The sequence below is a fragment of the Phocoena phocoena genome, chromosome 14 (assembly GCF_963924675.1).
Source record: "Phocoena phocoena chromosome 14, mPhoPho1.1, whole genome shotgun sequence".
NCBI classification, from domain to species: domain Eukaryota; kingdom Metazoa; phylum Chordata; class Mammalia; order Artiodactyla; family Phocoenidae; genus Phocoena; species Phocoena phocoena.
Genome location: NC_089232.1, coordinates 82044946 through 82069509, shown reverse-complemented (window position 1 = coordinate 82069509; position 24564 = coordinate 82044946). Strand labels below are relative to the sequence as shown.

Below are 24564 nucleotides of genomic sequence, written 5' to 3'. Positions count from 1 at the left end.
TCATTTTGATGCTACTGGAAAAATGAAACAGAACTCTAACAAATTAATAAAGCACTTCAGAACAGTGCCTGGTACACAGCAAAAACTACGTGTCTTGCATAGCAAAAACTACATGCTTGCTAATATTATTATTACTATTATTATTATTCATTATAATTATCATGATTATTATTATTGCTACTGACAAGAACTTCAATGATACATGATTTTTAAAAGCCTCTATTCAACATGCTAAGTTTCAAGTACTTATCATTAAGAACTCACTGATCTATTTTCTAGAGTTTAAAGAAAGTTTTATGTCCAGCATTTATATTACCATTTTCCATTAGCCATGTTTTATACACACTTCTCACGACAGAAATGCTCACAAGAAGTATGAGCTCACATCAGCAACCTCTACCTGGAACACTTCTCTAAGGAAATCCTCTTTTGAGTTCTATAAACCAACTGTCCATTATAATTAACATTACTAGATCACTTTCTGAAAAATATCATTGTATATATAAATTTGTCCTCTCCATACAGAATCAGAGTTCAAACCAAACTAAGTACAATGCGGTGGAAGCATTCAATATTTCCACATGCTGCATATCAGTAATATTTGTGGAGTTAGCATTTTTATTCTAAGCAAAGGTATCTGCATATTTAAGAAAAGAAAAAAAACCTTGGAGATGGGAAGGAAGCAGTTTCAAATGAAGTTATTTAATATGGGTAGAATTTGGGAGGAAGGGAAGAAGTGACATGAAATAGGGTTGGAGAAGTCAGCAGAAGTCAGATCATTAACAATCTTGTAAGAAATAATGAGCATTTTGGTTCTGAAGAACCTAGGGGCAGGAGAGGAATAAAGATGCAGACGTAGAGAATGGACTTAAGGACACTGGGACGGGGAAGGGTAAGCTGGGATGAAGTGAAAGAGTGGCACGGACATATATACACTACCAAATGTAAAACAGATAGCTAGTGGGAAGCGGCCACATAGCACAGGGAGATCAGCTCGGTGCTTTGTGACCACCTAGAGGGGTGGGGTAGGAAGGGTGGGAGGGAGACACAAGAGGAAGGGGATATAGGGACGTATGTATACTTATAGCTGATTCACTTTGTTATACAGCAGAAACTAACACAACATTGTAAAGCAATTATACTCCAATAAAGATGTTTAAAAAAAAAAAAAGAATGAGCATTTTGAACTTTTCCCTGAATGAATGGGAAGTTAGTCATTTAAGTACTTTAAATTTGAGAATAACATGATTAGATTTGCATCTTGTAATAAGTAGTTTGGCTGGAGAATAGAAAAAGAAGGCTAGAAATGCTGGAGGAAAGAACACCAAGGGAGAAAATACCATAAAAATTTAGAAAAAAACATGACCACTTGAAAAAAGAAAGTAGCAGTGAGAAGTGAGTGATTTTTAGGAGATAACACTGACAGGATCTGGCGACTGACTGAATGTGAGATTAAGGATGCAGCTACCCAGATTTCTGGCTTGATCCAAGCTAGGACAGTGGAAAGAATCACTGATTCCTGATAAGAGGAAATGAAGATACAAGAGCAAAGAGAAAAATATATAGCTGGAGATATGTTGATCTTGAAGTGTCTATGGTATCCAAGTGGAGATGCCTAAGTAGGTGGCTGGAAGTGTGAGCCTGAATCTCAGAGACAAATTTTCATATGGAAAAAGGGAAGTCAGCAACATACAAAAGACAAAGAAAGTCCTAAAACTGATACAAGCTTAAGAAGAAGACAAAGAATGCATTAAAAGGGGGGAGGGGTTCCCACTCAGAGAGGAAAAAGGCAGCAAAGGAGCCTAAGAAACAACTAGAGATGCTCTGAGTAACTATTACAGAAGCCAAGAGAAGACAGTAATTCTAGAAATTTTAAGTACTTCTGAATATTCAGTAAAATGATAGCTTTAGCAACAAGGAAGTCAGCAGGACCTTGAAGCAAGCAGTGTTAGCTGAGTGATGAGAGAAGACAGACTGCAGTGTACTGAGTGAACAGAAAAAAAGTCTAGGGCTTTGTTTTGCTGGGGAGGGGGCAGAAGGCAGAGAGAATTAAGATTTCTTTCTAGAAGTAATTTGGTTATTTGCTTTGTTTTAGGTGAGATATTAGGACAAGTTTAGCAAGATGAGAAAGAATCAGAATTAATAGAAAGATTAAAAGACAAAATAGAGCTAATCAGCAGGAAGGATAGAATGAGATCCAAAGCACAGCTGGAGAATCAGGCTGAGACAGAATGATGGACATCTCATCCTCTGAAACAGAAGGAAAAGGGAGAACAAATGGTACAGAGGAGATAAACTGATGAGTCAAGTAGCAGGAAATTTAAGGGATCTCCTTCTGATGGCTTCTATTTTCTCATGAAGTAGGAAGACCATCTGTGGAGAATACTTTGTTTCTTAAGTTTAAAGAAAGAAAAAAAAAAAGTTTAAAATAGCAACTATGGAGAATGAAAAGAATTGCTCTGCAGCCCTGACAGCTCTTGCAGGGACTGGAGACCATGAACTCCTAGTACCACTAATCGGGGCAATTTGTGATTTTTCTCCATCAGTACTCAACAAACACCTTTTGTGTAAGCCACAGAGACAAAACGACCCAAAATCTAGGTTTTACCAGATGCATATGATAGAAATTCAACAGAGCAAGGAAACTGAAAATTCTAGCAAGAGTTTTGAAGTGACAGACAATGGATTTTTGCCTGCTTATAAAGGAAGCATTTGGTGGAGAGAGGTGTCAAGGAACTGCAGATCTTGGAAGCACTGATGAGTGGGTTTAGTAAAAGCATAAGGGATCAGTGTCAGGAGCAAGAAGTTTAAATTAATGATCTCAAAGGTGAAGCTGATTTCAGGTAATAGTGAGGTCCAGAGTAGCTTCATGGGAATAAGCAAATGAATCAAGTGAAGATAAAGACCACTACAGATGAAGAAACCGTGTGAAGCCAGGGCCCTGGGTACTCTGTTCACATAAACACTGATTTCATCTGGAATGGTGGCACAACCTTGCAGAAAAAGGAAGTCTGTAAGCCAGAAGCCTACGTCTTCAGTAAGCAAGAGAAGATGTATACCCGCAACTACACAAGACTCAACAACAGGAATTTTACCAGGAAGGTTTTATAGGCACTGCAGCGGAACAAAGGAAACCCCCTCCTACCCTTTCCTACACTGAGATATGTAGAGAGTAAAAGCAGGTGCAAGTTCCAGAAAAGAGGGCCTTCTCTCCAGAGAAAGATAGGTGTTATTTAAACAAATATAAAAGTAACATTCAGAAAAGAATTTGAAGATGCAAGTGATTATGTTAACCTTAGAAGAAGGGTGGGAAAGTTTTTAAAAAGCAGGGGAAGAACAGGCAGGGGAACAAGAGTGAGAAGAGATGTGTGTGTATAAGGGCTTATATCTTCAGGCAGGAAAAGGCAACAATGAAATGAGATTTGGTGGGGTCACTTCATGGGAAGGTAGCTAAGAGAACAGGTTTCAAGAGTTCTCTGGAAGAAAAGACATCAGACCTCTCAGGAGTCTGCCAGTGCCTGGAACAACTGCAATTAGAAAAGTCTTGTTTCTAGTGTGTGAGAAGACTTAGACTTCTTTTGGAAGGAGCCAAATGAAATTTGGATGAATTGTATTGGCTTAAGGCTACATGCTAAGACCATCAGGCAAAAGCCTCATTGCTTAGGCTTGGTCTGTTAAGAACTTAGAAAAGCATACCATCTATCTCAGATTATAGAAATCAACATTTGTCCCTGACCACAGATAACCCCCTGTTTGGAGCTTTGCTATGTTTAGCACTAGGTGCTATGTCACAACACCTAGTAGAGTGTGATAAAGAAATTAAAATATCTCATTAACCAAATAAGATATCCCTCCTTTAGATCTGATTCCTCGTTTGTAAAATGAAGGGGTTGAACTAGAACCACTACCATTAAGTTAAGAGCCAACCCTCTCCCTCCCCCACAAAAGGAGGCAGCAAACCTTACATATAAACTACCAGTTGGGAGTCAGACTAACCATTTGCTAAAGCTTCCTAAACACATACTAAGTGCTATAGGCTCTGTGCTAGATACTGAGAAGAGACATAGAAATGAATACTATATAACTATGTAAGGTGATGGATGTTAACTAAACTTACTGTGGTAATCAGTTTGCAACATATATAAGTCAAGAGATTATGCTGTACATCTGAAACTTATGCAGTGCTGTATGTCAATAATATGTCAATAAAAATGAAAGGAAAACAAATTATCTTTAAAGCATTTATGCCCCATTACCATAAAAACTAGATTTTAGTCCCCATATTGCCAATAAACTGAGATATAAAAGTTAACAAAGAAGGGGCTACCCTGGTGGCGCAGTGGTTGAGAGTCCGTCTGCCGATGCAGGGGACGGTTCGTGCCCCGGTCCGGGAAGATCCCACATGCCGTGGAGCGGCTGGGCCCATGAGCCACGGCCGCTGAGCCTGCGTGTCCAGAGCCTATGCTCCGCAGCGGGAGAGGCCACAACAGTGAGAGGCCCGCGTACCAAAAAACAAAAAAAAAAAGTACTTGTAAGCTTTATTTTTAATTTTTAAAGTGTTTTTGAAGTGGACCATTTTTAAAGTCTTTATTGAATTTATTACAATATTACTTCTGGGTTTTTTTTTATGTTTTGGTTTTTTTGCCCACGAGGCATATGGGATCTTAGCTCCCTGACCAGAGATCGAACCTGCACCCTTTGCATTGGAGAGCTAAGTCTTAACCACTGGATCGCCAGGGAAGTCCCTGTATCTTTTTTTTAATGCAAGGGTTGGGGGGGGGGAATGAAACACCAATATGCTGTTATATTATGCACAGAGAAAGGGAAAGTGATACCCTGATGCGTTAAAAAGTGGTTGTCTCAGAAGACTGAGATCAAAAAGAGAGGGCTAAGAAGAGAACTTACATTTACTTCTATAATTTTTAATTTTTTAGAAAGACGTATTACTTTTGCAGTTAAAAAATGAAGTTTATTTTGGTTTTTTGTAAATTGACAAAAGCAGAGGAGGAAAGAGAGCATTCCAGGTAGAGACAAAAGCTAAGAGTATAAAAAACATGATATATTCAATTACTGGTGAAAAGATGATTGGTCCTGTTCACTCTCTTCCTTTTCACATCTCTGAAGATAAGTCTCTATTTCCCAAAGCCCATCATCTGTGAGCCTTGTCCTGCTATTATGGAGACAGATATATAGGCACCTAAGCATAGAGACCAACCACAAAATAGAAAACAGTCTATGCTGAAGACTCTCTATTCTAAGAAAAAACACTGAAATTAAAAAAATAAATAAAAGTAGATAAAATTCATTTCCTAAGTCATAAATGCCACCACAGGGAAAGTGTTTAATGTATCACCATAACAGTGGCTACCAACAGAACTCTCCCCATATTCATTTCAATTATGCCTGGATAGGGAATTCCTTGGCGACCCAGTGGTTAAGTCTCCAAGCTTCCACTTCAGGGGGTGAGGGTTCGATCCCTGGGAACTAATAAGATCTCAGATGCCATGCAGTAAAGCCAAAATATTAAAAAAAAAAAAAAAATTATGTCTGGATACCAATTCAGTTTTTCTAGCCTGTAGAAATACAAATTACAAATTCATGAGGTTGTTAAACAGTTGACAATGGACTTATATAATAAGACCCACCTCTGTTACCAGATCCTAAGTCCCCAAATCAGCTCTGAAATTACATGAGCCAAGAAAATCAGTTACTGATTGCGTGGCCATCAATACAGAATGATCATATACTATTATGCTACCTGTGTATATTTTTCTAGATGACAAATTTATAATTACCCTGGTATACCTAAAGACCAGAATCTATATCAGAGGTAATACAGCATAACATCTGCAATTTACATCTTCCAAACCATAGTTGATCGTTGCTCCTAAACTTACCTGTGTTAAGAAATGTAGGCCAGGGGACTTCCCCAGTGGCACAGTGGTTAAGAATCCACCTGCCAATGCAGGGGACACGGGTTTGAGCCCTGGTCTGGGAAGATCCCACATGACGCAGAGCAACTAAGTCTGTGCGCCACAACTACTCAGCCTGCACTCTAGAGCCCACAAGCCACAACTACTGAAGCCCGTGCACCTAGAGCCGGTGCTCCGCAACAAGAGAAGCCGCCACAATGAGAAGCCTACGCACCGCGATGAAGAGTAGCCCCCACTCTCTGCAACTAGAGAAAGCCCACACGCAGCAATTAAGACCCAACGCAACCAAAAATTAATTAATTAATTAATTAATTTTAAAAAAGAAATGTAGGCCAAAATTTGCTAAGTTCAGGCCACAGTTAAGAACTGTTGGTGCAACCCAAATGCTCCTGTAAACCTTATATAAAGCATAATTAATATTCTTGCAAGTGAATAATGCAATGGTTTAAAATTTCTGTCATGACTCTTCCTCATATATTTGTGTCAGGATTTCTGAAATCTTAAACATTACATAAGAACACCAGACTCTGTTTTGATAATTCAGTATCATACCTACTGAAAAAGAATAAACATCAGTTGGGAAAAAGTGACATTTGCAGTGCAATAAAGTAATCCAAAGAATGCATATAAGCAAATATTCACCCAATGAAATGAATTATCCTCATTAAATTAAAAAATAAAAATGCCACCACTTCTCATTCATTAATTTAATACTTAAGAGAATTGAGTATGTGCAAATTAATGTGCTACCTTTTTGGAAATATCAGGCTAACATCAGGAAACTGATTCTGTATGCACATACCTTTTTGAAGACAGAGACATAGAAAACATAGGCTGTGTTACACATAGTTCTGCAACTGCCTGTAAAACAGCTAAAGTTCTGTTCAGTTTACAGAAACTAGCACATATAGTTAGTTCCGCACTGAATTTAATCTTCACATCTCCTTGAGGTAGACAGAGTCTTGTAAATTATCACTCATGGACAGAAAGATAATTAATGAAACACCTAATTAATTAACACCAGTCTTCTGACTCTAAATCCAGCATTCTTTCCATTATACTACTCTGCTTCTCTTCTAAAAATACGCTTGAAAAGAATCCAGCCATTTCATTTTTTTCCATCTTTACTACCTTAGACCAAAAAAAAATTCTTAAGGAAAAACTTCATCTGTATTTTCATATATGAATAGAGCTTAAACAGGATTCATTTTATGGACTTATTACAATGGAATTTTACTTACAGAACATAATTTGAAATAAGCAAGTCATTGTTCAGATTTTTTTAAATTTTATTTCACAAATTTATTTTAACTTGGACCAAACTGAAAAATTCTGTTTATAAGTGAGGAAAAGAAGCACAGTAAAACACTATGCCAGGGACTTACATTCTCTATATCATCTTGAAAGACAAAACTTCCTTATGCTAAAATTTATAGCAATCCCCTCTCTACAACTCCCTCCCTCCAAAATCAGTAATTAATTTCTTAAAAATGTAAGTGTTTTACTTTATGACTTCCCTCTGAAGGAAATTTCATAAGCCAATTTTGTACTAGAGTTTCCTTTTATTAGTTCTAAATTTAGTTTTATTTGTATCATCCGTTGTTTTCCTATTATGGAAATGTCTTAAATGTGGAAAACAAATCTGTTTTCAGTAATGCCTTCAAAATTTGTAATTTTACAGCTTCCCCTTTTATACAAAAATATATGCTTGCAGCAGAAATAGTTTATCAGAACTACCAGTAAAATCCTTTAGTTCAGTTTTCTCATTCTTTTATAATGTAATATCTTGCTTTTGTGACTAAGTTTTTCACTAGCCTGAATATAAGATTAACAAAACACATTCATAATCTAATTTTAAATTTTGCAATATATTCCACTTAAGCTACAGTCAGAAATAATACCTTAAAATTTTTTTAGCATGGATATGGCATAAGGAACCATGAAGTCTCAAATTAAATTGCATTTTGTCAAGTATTTAGAAAGCTGACTAAAGCAATAAAATACTGAGGTATTATGCAATAGGGATTCTAATCACTAATCATTGTAAAATGTTTCTAAATCAGAAAAACACTTCCAGTGAAATGTTAGTAAATTATATGTAACAAACTTCTAAAGACAATAGCAGAAGTATATTAAGGCAGTAAAAGAAGGGTCACCCAATTTCAGATGTTTCACATTTGTAGTAATCTTTCTATTTAGCAATCATTTGGAAAGGATGGATATGTTTTAAAAGATAAACTGTCACAAAATTTTAGGGCTTTAAAGATGCTCTTACTTATGTATCACCCTAGTCTCATAAATATTAGTTAATTGTGCCTTGGCCACAATTATGCAGTTTATTAGCCACAAGATAAAATCTACAAAAAGTGAGTTGCTGAAGATTTCAAATACTAAAAAAAAGACAAGTCACAACTGCTATTCCTCTAAGAGCTTAACTATTTTGACAAGAATCAATAAATGCAAATTTTAATTTTCAAATGTATGAAATATGCACATATCCCTTAACCACCAAAGTTAAAATGGCCTAAGAACAGGAAATCTGATATACAAATACTTTAGTGAATGAAAACTATGGATATCTTAAATACTGCCTGTGAATCATCTGGATATCTCTAATTTTAAATGATGTGAAGAGAAATAATTGCAAAGAATGTATACTTTTAAAAAATCTAAACAGTAACATGTTAATAAGATGACTATTAATGTAACCAATGACTTGAAGGCTGCTTTGAAAATAAAATTTCAAAATAGTATAATATAGGGGTTTTGAATATTTTACAATATTTTTTTGCTTGCTTGTAAAGAGACCACAAAATAATTTTTGAATGATTTTTTTCAACACAGATAACAATCACAGACATATAAACTATCCTGCTTTAGGTGTTATTCTCTGAAGGACCATACATTTCTAGTGAAATTCTTCCTAAATTAAATCAACTGTCAGGGAATAAAAAGACTGTCACTATTTTCCCATCGTCATTTGTTAAATGTAAAACATCAGAATTATATATTTCTAGGACAGTAAGTCTCTGTAGACTATATTTCCCACTGAAGGGTAAGATGTAATGATAACATTTCTACATTGAAATTTGTATTGTGTATATTTTACTACAATAAAATTTTTTTTATTTCTCTTTGGTGTATCTTGTCTGATTCCCCTTTCATAAAAGCTCAGCAAGTTAAATTTTCTTCTAAAATGAGAAAAAGAAAAGCCTTGGTCTGATTCCTATGGAGCTCTAAAAAAAGATACAAAATGTGATGACACTTGATATTTCAGAAAATCTGGCATCCCTCCATATGCCAGCGTTTTCCACATACACAATTCTGTGTGCCAGAGATCTCAACCATTTGATTTTGGCTTTTTTTCAATCAATATAAGAAGCAACACATAGTGTTTCTCAAACTCTGACCTGCAGATTACCTGAGTCAGAATCAACTGAGATGGGACTTCCCTGGCGCAGAGCTAAGAATCCACCTGCCAATGCAGGGGACACGGGTTCGAGCCCTGGTCCGGGAAGATCCCACATGCCGCGGAGCAACTAAGCCCGTGCGCCACAGCTACTGAGCCTGTGCTCTAGAGCCCTGGAGCCACAATTACTGAGCCCGCTCGCCTAGAGCCCGTGCTCCATAACAGGAGAAGCCACTGCAATGAGAAGCCCGCGCACCACAACAAAGAGTAGGCCCTGCTCATCACAACTAAAGAAAGCACGCACACAGCAACAAAGACCCAACACAGCCAAAAATAAATAATTAATTAATTTTTTTTAAAAAAAAGAATCAACTGACATGCTTGTTTAAATGCAAATTCCTGGCCCCACTATAGACAATCTAAATCACAAGATCTGACACCATTTCCACCAAGCACCCTAGCTGTGATTCTGGCTTTCATCAGGTAATTCTGACTTTCTGGCTTCATTCAAGCCTCTCTGAGCCATAAATACAAAAAGAAGAAAAAAAAAATCCTCCTTTTCTCAGACACCTTTTGCACCCAATGGCCCCTCTGCCAAACTTTGAATACTGCACCTCTCAGCTCAGTGGTTCCCACATTTTCCTGCACTTGAGAATCAGATGTGGAACTTTTAAATCTCCCGATCCCCAGGTCACACCACATACCAATTATATTAGAACGGGTGAGGGTGGATTCCAGGCATCAATATTTCTAAAAATCTCTAGTTGAGTCCTATGTATAACGAGGTTTGAAAATTACTGCCTTAGCCATTGGCTTTAGCAGATATAGATTAGAAAAATCTTAACTAAAAGGACCTCTAAGAGCTAAGACATAAACTGTATTGGTATTAAGTTTTTAAATTTCCAGATATATGAATATATTTTCCCTTTTTATTTTAATCCAGTAGGGAAATTTTTCCAATGCATTTATTAAATTAAAGCTTAAGATTACCTTTTTGAAAGAATGTAAAACAAAAAGAGAAATTGTTTCACGTTGAATGCAACTAATGTAGGATCATACCATGCATTTAAAGTTCAGAGAAAAAATTCGTCATTATTTCATTTGCATACTAATTTCAGTGATTATATTTTGGGAAATATAATCACGGAAACTCAGTATAAAAATTCAAAGTCTGTGTTTTAGATATTTAAAAGCAACTCCAAATATTCAGGTAACTCCAAATTTTTCTAAATTTAGAATAGATGGAACATTGTTATTAACATTAATACTACATTTTGCATTATCTCTTTTCCCAATTTCTGACTTGGCATATCATTTCCCTGAAACAAAATTGCAACCTTGATATCTTTTCCCCTATTCTTTACTAATTCCCATAGATGCTGGCTATATAACCTGTTAGCAGCACTTGATGAAATCTAATGGTCCATGAAGAAAATTTTTTTTTAATTTTGATTCTTTTAACAAAGGCACACTAGTCAACCATAATACACCATTTTTAACCATTCAACTTCAACCTGAACTTTATCCACTTTGTAACACAATAAAAAAATGGCCCTATTTATTCAATGCACAAAAGTCTCAAGTGCCACAAACTGTAACTCTATAAGTTATCCCCAAAAGGTAAAGCATTTTTCAAAATCATACTAATGTTTAGACATATAATACTTTAAATATTTTTACAGGGTTTCAACATACAAAAACACATTTCACTACACCTTGCAGGCCTCAAAGTGCATGACAACTGTGCTAGTGCACTTTCCTTGTAGAAAAATAAATATCACTATGACCAAAAGTTTTTAAAATTCATCTTTAATATATTAAAGCATCTTAAACATTAAAAGAATTATTTCCGGGCTTCCCTGGTGGCACAGTGGTGAGAGTCCACCTGCCGATGCAGGGGACACAGGTTCGTGCCCCGGTCCGGGAAGATTCCACATGCTGCGGAGCGGCTGGGCCCGTGAGCCATGGCCACTGAGCCTGCGCATCCGGGAGCCTGTGCTCCGCAACGGGAGAGGCCACAACAGTGAGAGGCCCACATACTGCAAAAAACAAAACAAAACAAAACAAAAACAAACAAAAAAAAAGAATTATTTCCTAAATTTTCCCTTCAATGCTCAAAAAAGTCCCACATGTGGTTATCTCTAATAAGAACTAAAAAAAAAAAAAAAAAAAAATACAATCATCTAAACTAAAGCTAAAGCAAAAACTTCAATTTCAATAAGCATACTTTTATGACTTCTAAAGGAATCATACTGAAATACAAGGTGAAACAGTAGGGTCATATCCTGATACAGAATGCACAAATAAGGCAGTTACCGTTATATCTGAAAAGACACTATTTTGGTTAAGTTCCAAAACTTTGCACATAAGGTAATCCCCAAAATCAATATCCAATGCCACCTACAAACAAGAAGAACAATTTTTTCGTTGTTAAATTCAGGTGGGTACTCAAAGAATAAACCAAAAGATGAGCGTAATATACAGCGTTTTAAATACCAATAGTTATCATCCACCCTCAAAGGAACCAAGTTACTAAACTGATGCTAAGAATTGTTGCCTGATCTTCATGTAAAACAGAAAAGTATAGGGCTTCCCTGGTGGCACAGTGGTTAAGAGTCCGCCGGCCAATGCAGGAGACACGGGTTCGTGCCCCGGTCCGGGGAAGATCCCACATGCTGCAGAGCAGCTGGGCCCATGAGCCATGGCCTCTGAGCCTGTGCTCCGCAACGGGAGACACCACAACAGTGGGAAGCCCGCGTACCGCAAAAAAAAAAAAAAAAAAAAAAACAGAAAAGTATAAAGATGAATGTTGGGTCAACAAGAGAGAAATAAGCTTACTTCAAGATGTTCAAAATAATGAAAAAAGAAAAGATGAGCACAAAGCAGAATGGAGAAACATTTAAAGGCCATATGTATGTCAGGAGTACTTCAACTTTAGCTTAGGAATAACCCAACTAGTAGAGACTCTACTGCCATTACAGGGCCTACACAGCTCACCAAGGCTCATACATTACTTGGAAGAAAAAGGTACCATAACAGGGTTTAAAAGAAAAAAAGCCTAGTATTAATTAGGAGGCACTAGTGGAGACGCTAGCAGAGGCACTAGTCAGTAGGATAATTCCACCTACAAAGGGCTGTGATCTGTATTTATTCACATTCTATTTTTAAACATCGGAATTCGCCTGTGGCATACAAAATTAAACAACTTTTATATACCACATTCGCGGTACATTAGTAAAATATCAAAAGAACAAGCAAAATTGACAAGCACATGAAATTGTGTTCAGCCTCACGTGTCATTAGCAACATGCACTACAATGGCTATAATCACAAAGACAGACCACACAAGCGTTCTCTGAGGATGTAGAGAAACTGGAACCCTCATACATTGCTGGTGGGAATGTAAAATGGTGCAGCCACTTTGGAAAACATTTTGTTCACTCCTTAAAAGTTAAGCACAAGCTTACCATATGACCCAGCAATCCCACTCCTTGCAATCTAGCCAAGAGAAATAAAAACATTAAAGTAATTTCATAAACAAAATGTGGTATATCTATACAATGGAATACTATTCAGCAATTTAAAAGAACAAGATATTGGGCTTCCCTGGTGGCGCAGTGGTTGAGAGTCCGCCTGCCGATGCAGAGGACACGGGTTCGTGCCCCGGTCTGGGAAGATTCCATATGTCACAGAGCGGCTAGGCCCGTGAGCCATGGCCGCTGAGCCTGCATGTCCAGACAACGGGAGAGGCCACAACAGTGAAAGGCCCGCATACCGCAAAAAAAAAAAAGAACAAGGTATTGATATATGCTACAACGTAGATGAACCTCAAAAACATTATGCTAGGTGAAAGAAGCCAGAACAAATGACTGCATATTGTGTCATTCTATTTGTATGGAATTTCCAGAAAAGAAAAATTTATAGAAACAGAACAGAATCAGTGGTTGGCTGGGGCTAGTAATCAGAATGCCTGATAATATCTGAAGTTTTCAAAACAGTCATTCATAATGACTTGTAATAACACTCTTGAATCCTGATCAAAATCTCTCATGCCCTTGGCTTTGTTTTTAATTTTGTTAACGAATATTGCCTTACCATTAATCACAGCGAACATGCCATTTTAAGGAATTTCACCCTGCGAACACACCACCAGCATTTCATTTGCCCTTACTCATGAAACGCTGTTTCAACACAGGCATCACCTAGGTACGTAAGAAGGAACTGGATATGTTTAACCAGAAGAAAAGTTAGGGGGTACAGAGAACAGAAGACACATGATAAATGATAAAGGTTGTTCAGTCCACATGAGCTGTTTTTACTTCACCTAAAACACTGAATAAAAGCTTAAATACCTTCCAAGACAAACTGCTTCAGCACTATCCAGAAAATATTCAAATCACAATTCACTTTCCTGCTTGACTTGCAATTAATTCTACCACCCAAACCTTCCAATTAATTCTATCACCCATATCCTCTCTGCATATACACGTTTACTTATCTTCCTTCCCATAGATAGATAAGAAATAAGTGACAAGAACATATACCAAAATTTTTACTTGGGGAATACTTTAGTATCTCTTCAAGCAGGGATATATTTCTACAGTTTATCACTCCTGTTACTTAAAAAAGAATTATTTGTTAGTTTATTCAACAAATATTTACAAGACATATCAAGAGGAAGACAAAAAAGACCCAGGTCCTAAAAGAGCTTGTATTCTGTCCATTAAATAAACTCAAAAGCCAAGAAGTACATAAGACTAAACTTAGTATCTTAAGCATTCCTCATCACAAACATCCAGGTAATTAAGATAATGCCAACCCTGCTCTGCTCCGTTTCTATCTAAATAAAGTAATAGGAGGCTCTGCTATTCATTTCCATGGCATAAAAAATAACCCCAACAATGAAATGTTAAAAATTAGTTCCAAGTCTATAATCTCTTGAAAATAAAGAAAATTTCTATCAGTTGCTTTATAACTTAAAAAGTCTGAAACTCTTTTAGAGAATAAAAGAAATTGACACTGAGTACTAAGTGATCAGTTAACTGTAACCAAAAAAAAAATTACAGAGCACTTCAGATATCAGACCTGAAAAATCCATACCTTACCAAAATGAAGCAACAAACCATATAATCATTCTTGGACTTAGAAACATTCCCCACAAGATTATCAATGATGAACCAAAAGTGAACCTCAATATTTCCTTTTTCTCTGTCTCTGTCGGTCTCTGTCTCTCTCTCTCTCTCTCACACTCACACACACACACACATACACACACATACACATATAAACACAGAAATGCTAAACCCAAATGCTTTCTAAAAAGATAAGTGAGGGTCATCTGGGACACTGAAATGAAGAATTAACAAATGTATCTCTGTAATTTAATCATACTTCAAAGGAAAAAAAAAGTACAGATGATACAGATGAGAGGAAAGGAGAATGACTCCAATCAAGGATAAAGTGAGGGCTTCCCTGGTGGCGCAGTGGTTGAGAGTCCGCCTGCCGATGCGGGGGACATGGGTTCGTGCCCTGGTACGGGAAGATCCCACATGCCGTGGAGCGGCTGGGCCCGCGAGCCATGGCCGCTGAGCCTGCGCGTCCAGAGCCTGTGCTGCGCAACGGGAGAGGCCACAACAGTGAGAGGCCCGCGTACCGCAAAAAAAAAAAAAAAAGGATAAAGTGAGAAGAGACAGTTTTAGTAGAGTCCCAAATGCCACCACGATTTCACATCAACTTAAATATTAGGGACTTCCCTGGTGGCGCAACAGATAAGACTCTGTGCTCCCAATGCAGGGGGCCTGGGTTCGATCCCTGGTCAGGGAACGAGATCCCAAATGCACGCTGCAACTAACAGTTCGCATGCCACATCTAAGGGACTGGCAAGCCGCAACTAGGGAGCCCGCCTGCCAGTGCTACTAAGACCTGGTGCAACCAAATAAATAAATAAATATTTAAAATAAATAAAAATTAAGCTCTATAAAATAAGCTAAGCTACCAATGAAAATGTTATTTTGTGGTTTTCTTCCCACCAAAGGCTATATTATAATAAGCTGCTCTCAGTCACCCACATTCTCTTTACCAGTAACCCTTATCACTAACAGCTCATATTTATATATTTTTGGAATATATGTCTGTATATATATATATATATATATATATATATATATATATATATAAGCACAGAATAGGATTTTAAGTATTTAAGTTGCAAAGTTGTATAATTTCCATGAAGAAACTCAAGAAGCTCAAGTGGAGACCAAACCTATAATCATTACCCTCTCTATTCCCCCAAGCACCACCCTCCAAACAGAAAGTTATATGACAATACAGAAATATAAACAGAGGCTCCCAATTAATATTTTGGGAACTCTAGTGCTGATACTTAGACAAATCTCCTGATAAAATCTTTGTACCCCTACTTCATACTTTCCATCAGAATTCCAAGTGAAATAAAAGTAACATTAAAAATAAAACCAGAGCTTCCCTGGTGGCGCAGTGGTTGGGAGTCCGCCTGCCGATGCAGGGGACGCGGGTTCATGCCCCGGTCCGGGATGATCCCGCATGCTGCGGAGCGGCTGGGCCCGTGGGCTATGGCCGCTGGGCCTGTGCGTCCGGAGCCTGTGTTCCGCAACGGGAGAGGCCGCAGCGGTGAGAGGCCCGCGTACCGCAAAAAAAAATAAAAAATAAAACCATTAGAGTACTAAAAGAAAATTCAGGTCTATGATATCATAATCTTGATAATGGAGAATGTCCTAAGCATGACATCTAAGCCAGAAATCACTCTACAGTGAGAAGACTAATAAATTTGACTACATAAAAGCTTCTATTATTCATTAAGTGTTAAAAACAACAATGACAAAGCACATATATAGCGTAATTTTACTTCTTTTACATTTTAATTTTTTCAGACAGATATTTACACCAAAATGTTAAACAGTGGTTATCTCTATGTGAGGAGACTATGTAGAAGGGTCACTTGCATTTATACCTTTCTTTATTCTCTAAAGTTTCTACAATAAGAACATACTATTTTTATAATTTAAAAAATAACAAATCTTTCTTCACTTCAAACAATAAAATCTGTTTCCCTGTCTCAACCATGGTTGCCTGCCCATTTCCTTCAGGTAAAATGATATAAATTAAAAATTAAAAAAGAATTCTGAACAGAGCATGGGTTAAACAGGAGAACCATGACTGAAGACTTGATATAGTTACTAAGGTGATAAAAAAGCAAATAAAAAGTGCACCTATCAGTAAACTGATTTCTGACAAAGGTGCCAAGCAAGGCAATCCAACGAGAAAAGAAAAATATTTTTTTGAAAACTGGTGCTGGTGACTATAGTTAATGATACTGTATAGTAGACCTGAAAGTTGCTAAGAGAGTAGATCTTAAATATTCTCAACACAACAACAACAACAGTATGGTAATTATGAGAGGTAAAGGGTGTGTTAACTAACCTTACTGCGGTAAACAGTTGGCAATACATGTGTATCAACTGTCAGTGTTAAATGTCAATAATATCTCAATAAACCTAGGAAAAAATGCTGTTCGACAGTCTAAATAACTGGATTTGGGGAATATGACCCCAAACTAAAACTGGCTTAACACATATCCTAGACCTAAAAGTAAACCTATAAAGCTTCTAAAAGAAAGGAAAGGAAAATTTCTTGTGACATGGGGATAGGCAACAGTCTCTTAGTCAGAAAAAGCAATAACCATGAAAAAATGTGATTAAAGAAACAGACACGCCACATATTTGACAAAGAACTGGTATCTGGGATATATAAAGAGCTTGTACAGCTCAAAAAGAAAGAACATAATTTTTTCAAATGGGCAAAATATCTGAACAGATGCTTCACAAAAGAAGATATACAAATGGCCAGTTAAGTGCATAAAAAAATACATCATTCGTCATCAGAGAAATGCAAACTAAAGCCACAATGAAATACTACTACCTACCCACAGAATGGCTAAAATTTAAGACTCAGTGTTGGGGAGGAACTGGAACTCTCCTAGGTTGCTGTGTTAATGTAAAATATGACCATTTGGGGAAGATATCTGACATTTTTCTAAAAAAACTAAACATACACCTACCCTAAGACCTAGTAATTCCACTACTAGGTATTTAACTCAAGAGAAATGAAAATATGTCCCCACAAAAGCTTACTACAAGATTGTTCACAGCAAAGTTTATTAACAGCCGAAGTCTATGTACAAAATAGCCAAAACCTGAAAACAGCCCAAGCATCCATCAACAGAAGATGCCTAATAAATTGTGGTTTATACACATAATGGAACACTAGTTAGCAATAAAAAAGGAACAACCTGCTGATACGCAAAATAACAGGAATTAGTCTCAAAAACTATGCTGAACTAAAGAAGCCAGATATAAAAGAGTACATACTATATAGGATTCCATTTATATGAAGTTCTAGAAAAGATGAAAGTAATCTTTAGTTACCCCCCCAAAAAAAAATCAGAGGAGCAACTGACTCCAAGAGAATGGGGTGTAGAATTAGCTGAAAAGGCATATGAGGGAGATTTCTAGGTTGATAAGAGTGTCCTATATCTCAATAAGGATTTGCATTACACGGATGTGTGCATTTGTCAGAACTCATCAATGTGATACTTAAGATTTGTTTCATTGTATGTAAATTTAATCTTTAAAGGAAAAAACTCTACTTAATGAAATGCATGCTTAAGTGTTTAATGGAGAAGTGTACCACATCTGCAACTTACTTTAAATGAATCAAAAATAAAAGATGTATTGATAGATGAATGAAGAGATGGCTAGATATAATAAAGCAAATATAGCAAGCTATTAATTAGGTGATAAGTATATGGATGTTTATTATCAATTCTTTCAATTTCACTATACTTTGAAATTTTCCCTAGTAAAACGCTGGGGGAAAACTTAAACCCTACCTTGTTAAGTTGAACACAGAATATATTAAAACCCAACAATTCCACTCCTAGACATATATCCTAGCCTACAGAAACTTCACATGGGCTCCAAGAATGATCACGACACTTTCCATGATAGCAAAAAAATGAAAACTAATCTAAATATCCATCAAGTAGATTGAAGCAATATATTATGGTTTATGGTATGAGTGAAAATTAATAAACCACAATGTGAGTAATTCTGAGTGAAAAAGCAAGTCACAAAAGAATATATACAGATGTTAACCCTTTATAAAGTTAAAAGAAAAGCTAAACAATATTGTTTAGGAATACACACTAATGTGGTAATCTATGAAATAAAGGAAATGATTAAAAAAAAAAAAAGTTCCAGGTAGCAGATGAGAGAGGATGAAGGAAGACTGAATTCAGCAGCAGCAGAATACGGGGAACTTCAACAGGTTAGTGTTCTATGCATTAACTTGAGCAGTGATTTCATGAATGCTTGCTTTTTATGCGTCATAATTCATATCTGCATGCTATATTCTCTTAGTATGTTTAGAATACTTCAGAATTTGAAATGGGGAAAGAGAGCTATCTGATCAGGACTCAACCAAAACAACGACAACAACAACTTAGGCTTCAAGATAATTATCCACTATTTCTTTACAACTATTTAAGGTGTACATAAGTCAATATCTCCTTACTTAGTCTATGCTGGCCTTACCGTGGGGCAAGATGTTTCCAAATTCAGAATTTTTTGGATTTTCGAATAGTAATAAAGTATATATACTATATACAGTATATTCCCGAAAACCCTCTGGGGAGTCTGAGGTAGCACCCTGAAATCAAACACTAATATTTCTCCAGGGAAAGCTATTACTATTTGCACCAAGAGAGATGAATCACCTAAAATACTGTAACATCAGATCAGGTCAGATGTTACATCAAATAAGTTTTACCAAAAACTAGGTTTTCAGAGCTCTTTATATATCAGAACTGTGGGGGAGGGACTGTGGACCTGTACTTTCAAAGGGGTTCAACTTCACCTAACTAGTAAATTCTATACATTACTTTTTTCAACCTCTCTAGCTAATTCATTTTCTTTAAAGATTTCCTGACCATCAAAATGCAAGTTTCAAAGTAATATAATCCCATTTATGCTATAAATGCCCAACGTTTATTTCACAAAAGAACAACACATATAAAACCTTCTTTATTCAATTTTTATTCTATTTCACTTTTGTATCTTTATGATATTCACACTTGTTATATAGTGGGGGAAAAATGCATATACAATTTTATTTTAAATAAGCAAATAACCATCACCAAGCTGAAAATCTTAGCACTGTGATAAGAAATTCTTTCACATAGTCCACAGGTATAATAAAATCAAAGTGTTTTGTATTCTAAGTGGCTGAAAATCATAAGTAAATTTTTAATCACCTTTCCCCATCAACACCAGCCTTATGGAACAGTTTACCCAAGCCTGAATCCCACAGGTTATAACAATCAGTTACTCGCCTAAAAAAATAAATCAAAACACAAAAGCACAGACCTTTAGAAAGACATCTCTCCATCATAACACTAAAGGACAATTCTTTTTACCATAATATTTGGGTAAGCAGTATCAGAAGCTTAGTCTTGATAACAAAACATGGGTATTTACCCAAAAGTTTCAAAAAAAAAAAAAAAAGTATTACAGAAGCAAATCTCTCTCAAAACTCTATTTTTAAATAATACCAAGAAACTCACAATCTGCAACCACAAAGGGATATATTCTCTTCAGATTAATCGTAAGGACCCACATAAAGCCTCCATAAAACGAGATGATGCAGAGAAAAAAAGACAATTTAGTCTCTCTACGGACAGTCTTGGAATCCAGTTCTAGCTATGCCTGATGACTGCTAGCACTTTTCTGATGGCAAATTCAAAAGATAATGCTACTCATTCAGAATTTTATAGCAAGAAATAGTTGCCAATAAAACCTTTTCCTTTTCAAAGGAAATATAAAGCACTTACCTAGAAATATGCTAAATGCACACAGAAGTGAGCTAAATTTAACGAGCACTGCTATGTACCAAGCATTGAGCTAAGCACTTTACATGTTATATATTTTTTCCAACAAATAGTTTTACCTTCTAGGCCTAGCCTACAGTAGCCATAGAGTAACTATTATACAGTAATTTCTAGTATACTTCATCTTCTTACTTTTGTCATCTTAGGCAGTATACAATCTTAAATGGTACTTTCTAAGCTCCTGAATAAGTAAATAAGATTTGTGACTACGTTTTTATCAGATTATATTACTTTAAATTTTCTCTGTTCAAGGAAAAATATTTTCTATAATAAAACCAAAAGAAATGCCATTTGCAGTAAAACAATGATCAGTTGTGACATGAAGGCTAAAGGGTAAGCTTTCAAATCTTTAAAGTGATCCGCACCATTATTTCAGGAAATATGTTTTTATAACACTCTTTTAAAAATTAATTCTTGGGGACTCCCCTGGTGGCGCAGTGGTACGGAGTCCGCCTGCCAATGCACGGGACACGGGTTCGAGCCCTGGTCCGGGAGGATCCCACATGCCGCGGAGCAACTGAGCCCGTGCGCCACGGCTACTGAGCCCGTGTGCCGCAACTACTGAAGCCCACCTGCCACAACTACTGAGGCCTGTGCGCCTGGAGCCCGTGCTCTGCAATAGGAGAGGCCACCGCAATGAGAGGCCCGCGGACTGCAACGAAGCGTGGACCCCGCTCGCCACAACTAGAGAAAGCCCGCGGACCCAATGCAGCCAAAAATAAACAAATAAATAAATAAATTTATTGAAAAAAAGAAAAAATTAATTCTTGGAATTTCTGTCTGGAAAGATGAAAAAGTCCTGGAGATGGATAGTGGTGATACTTGCACAATAATGTGAATGTTATCAATGCCACTGAACTGTACACTTAAAAATGGTTAAAACAGTAAATTTCAGGTTATGTACATGTTACCAGAACTTTAAAAACTAATTCGTTCTACTACTTGATACAGTGAAATACACATGATTTAAAGCTAACTTACTATGACATGGTTTAGAAAAAATCTTCAGCTCGTCATTTTGCAATAGAAACATCAGCAACCCCAAAGAGTAAATGACAATTTTTGGCCTGATAAGATTTACTGCAACTCAGAACCCTAACAGTTAATCAGCTAAAAACAGCAAAAACAAAATCCGTCCCGTCAGCAGCATCTGATGTCATACCAGTAGTATGTTACCTTAATAAAGGTGTGAAGTGTCTTGGCTGTATTAGGCACTTAATAAATGAATGGAGCAGATTGTTTACTGAGCATGTGTAATGCTTCCTTCTTTAAAAACAGCCTTCATTTTAATAATTTAGAAAATACCTTGATAAAAAAGAATGTATGCTCATTACCATGTATAAGTAACTTAGGCTCAAGCTCATAATAACCCTAATAATTATGATGAACATCAGTAAAGACCCAAGAGATGAAAGTGAAGTGTAAAAAATTTCTATCTGAGGTTGAATATGAACTTGATGAATACTTGAGATTTGCTGTACTATTTTTAACTGAACTTTCTGGCCTTAGGTCAAAGTTTTGCTAGCAAAATACCAAAGCGAAAATGCTGGGAGTGAAGCCCAGAGTCTCTGCTTTGGCCTTGGAAAAGCTATGCCCTTCATGCAACCAATCCCAGCCCCAACGGAAGACTTCTAAACACTATTCATAGTGCCATGCTCCCATGAAAACATATGAACAACCCACTAATATGAAAATCGGGAAAAGGAAATGTCAAACGCGTCTTACAGAATACAGCACATCACTACATTCTGTGCGTTGTACAGAAAGACACTCTTCAGTCAGTTCCTGCACTTCAGCCAAACGGTACTGAGTCACTCTGCAAATGATTCCAGAAACCTCAAAGGATAACCAACAGCTTCTGAAGGAAAGTCAGTCAGTCACTGGAAAGGGAAGAGACAGTTTTTCTCATCATACAGTCAATAGATTTCCCCTGTCAGGGAGTAGAGCTGAACAGGAGTTCTGGAAGGGAATATCTGAAGGACCCAAGGATCATCTACCTGAATTCTAGTCGTCCAGGGTTAATTTAACATCCAGCGCATCTTTTTTGCTTTCTTCTCCTCTCCAGGGTAAAAACCCACACCCCCTTTTCCCATAAATGCATCTCTACTGCATATTAATCAAAGAGTCTGTGAAATACAACAGTCTATCCTAACAAAAACAAGAAATAAACAAGCATTCTACAGTGCGTTTCTGATCTGTAAATCATGTCCCTTTCTTAAACAAAGCCAACTAGCAGACGTTACGTGGCTATCAATTTGGATTGCAAAGGCCATCTCAGGAAAGAGATACAATGAAAAGGAGAGACTGATTCCATTCTACAATTCAGATGGATTCTTTAGCTCTGGTGTAATAATCTCGGAAATTAAATTTACAGAAATTAAAATGCACTAAATTGCAACTAGTAACGTTCAAACACAGCTGAAAACAGGAAAACCTTAGCTGTGTGTTTCAAGATTTCAGACTGAACTCTTTGTCCTGTACCCCAGGTGGGTACTGCCCATAGGGACAGCCCCAGGTTTCTCGCTTCCTCGGACTCACGTCCCCACGCAGCATGACGCTCTTGCAAACGGGCTAGCCTGGTGCCTGAAGGACAGCGTACCTTCCACGCTACCTCCCCAAAGCCCCAGGGCAGGCGGGAAGGAGAAGAGGGGTGCTTCCTCCCAGAGCTCCAAGAAAGGGCCAGCCGGGGATGACACCGGCTCCAGGAGACAGAAGAATCAAAGGTGGGTCTCTACTCCCGGAACTTAGTCGCAAAAATGTTTGGTCTCCGACCCGGGCCCCGGCTGCCGGAAGCTGGGCGGGGTGGGGCGAGACCTCCCCCCACGGATGGGTGGGCACGGAGGGGTGGGCAGTCGGGGGAATCGGCGGTGTGAGCGGTCGGCAGAGAGGGCTCCCGGGCCCCGGCCACCTACCAGCAAGCTCTCCACGTTGATGGGCGACCGAGGGTCTCGGATGAGCGCCTCCAGCTTCCTCTGGCGGCTCACGCCCGCGCCGTCCCCCGACACGGCCTCGGGGGCGCCGGGCATCTTCCCCGTCGGCGGGGGCCGGCTCATGCCGCCGCCGCCGCCGCCGCCGCCGGGCCCGCACCCCGCTCCCCGCGCTCAGGCCCGGCCGCCTCGGGGCCTAGCGCCGCCCTCGAACCGCCGGCTCCGGCCGGGGCTCCGCCCGGGCCCACCGCCCGCCTCGAGCTCCGGTTTCAGGTCTCAGCGCCCCGGGGCCTGGGGGTGTCGGCGAGGCCGGCCCGGCCGAGAACGGCGAGGAACAGACGGCGTCCCCGCCCCTCAGTCAGATTCGCGCCGCCCGGTCCGCTCCTCCGCCGCGAGCTCCCTCAGGACTCCGAGGGCGGGAGCGGGGAAGTGGCGCCGCCACCGCCGGGCCGGGACTGTCCCGCCCTCTGGGGCTCGGGGAAGCTGAAGCCCAGGATCCGACGACTACGGCCGCCGCCAGCCCGCTCCCATGACCGCCGTCGGCAGCCTCAGTCCCACCAGCCCGCAGCCCTCACACACTCCCGCGCGGCGCCTGTCTACGGCCGCGCGCAGCCGCTACCCACAAGCCCCTCGGCCCGCGGCTGCCGGCGCGCCCCCGCTCGCCCCGCCCCGCGCGGCGCGCGCCACCTCCCCCGCCCGCCGGCCTCCGCCTCTTCTCGCCCCCTTCCTCGTTTTTTTATCGTTTCCTCCTGTCTGCTTGGCTTCGCGTTTCTCCTTTTTGAGTCTCTTTTCTTCTCCGCTTCCTCCTCCCCCTTTTTGAGTTCTCAGAGGGTAAATGGCTGGGCGCGCGGTCACTGCCTCACTTGACCCGCGAGCTCCAGCTGGGGGAGGGAAGGGCACGCCGGGGGCTCGGGTCGGCCCGCGGCTCCGCTCCCGCCTGACTCTGCCCGGGCGGACGACCCCGCGGACTCGGAGGCCCACCCCCACCGCCCCGACCCGGCCCGGCCCGGCCGCACCCGGCGCGGGGCCGGGGAGTGGGGGGCGGCGGGCGGCTTGTAGCGGGGGGATGGGTCGGTCCGCGCCCCCCGCCTCCGCCCGGCCCCAGCTGACTCAGCGCGCAGCTATGCGGGCCTTGCATCACCCGCGCCAAAATAATAGCGACCGCCACTCGCTGCCTTCGCCTGCAGAGCTCTGCGCTTGCAAGGGGCCTGTCTGGGCCACGAAGATTTTAGTGAAAAGGCCGGGAGGGTGTGCCTTGGGAATCGGAAACTCGAAGAGGACGGGCGGTTGGAATCCAAGTCCTGGGGCAAGAGG

At 39.3% G+C, this 24564-nt stretch overlaps 1 protein-coding gene across 1 annotated transcript in view; it reads right to left on the bottom strand.

Annotated features, from left to right (window-relative positions):
* The window catches only part of ROCK2 (Rho associated coiled-coil containing protein kinase 2), a 125696-nt gene extending 102320 nt beyond the window's left edge, over positions 1 to 23376 (bottom strand). The window contains exon 1 of the mRNA XM_065890863.1: positions 23236 to 23376. Coding sequence (XP_065746935.1) covers positions 23236 to 23376 — 141 coding nt within the window. The remainder of the gene's footprint in view (positions 1 to 23235) is intronic.
* Between the last annotated feature and the right edge of the window lie 1188 nt (positions 23377 to 24564).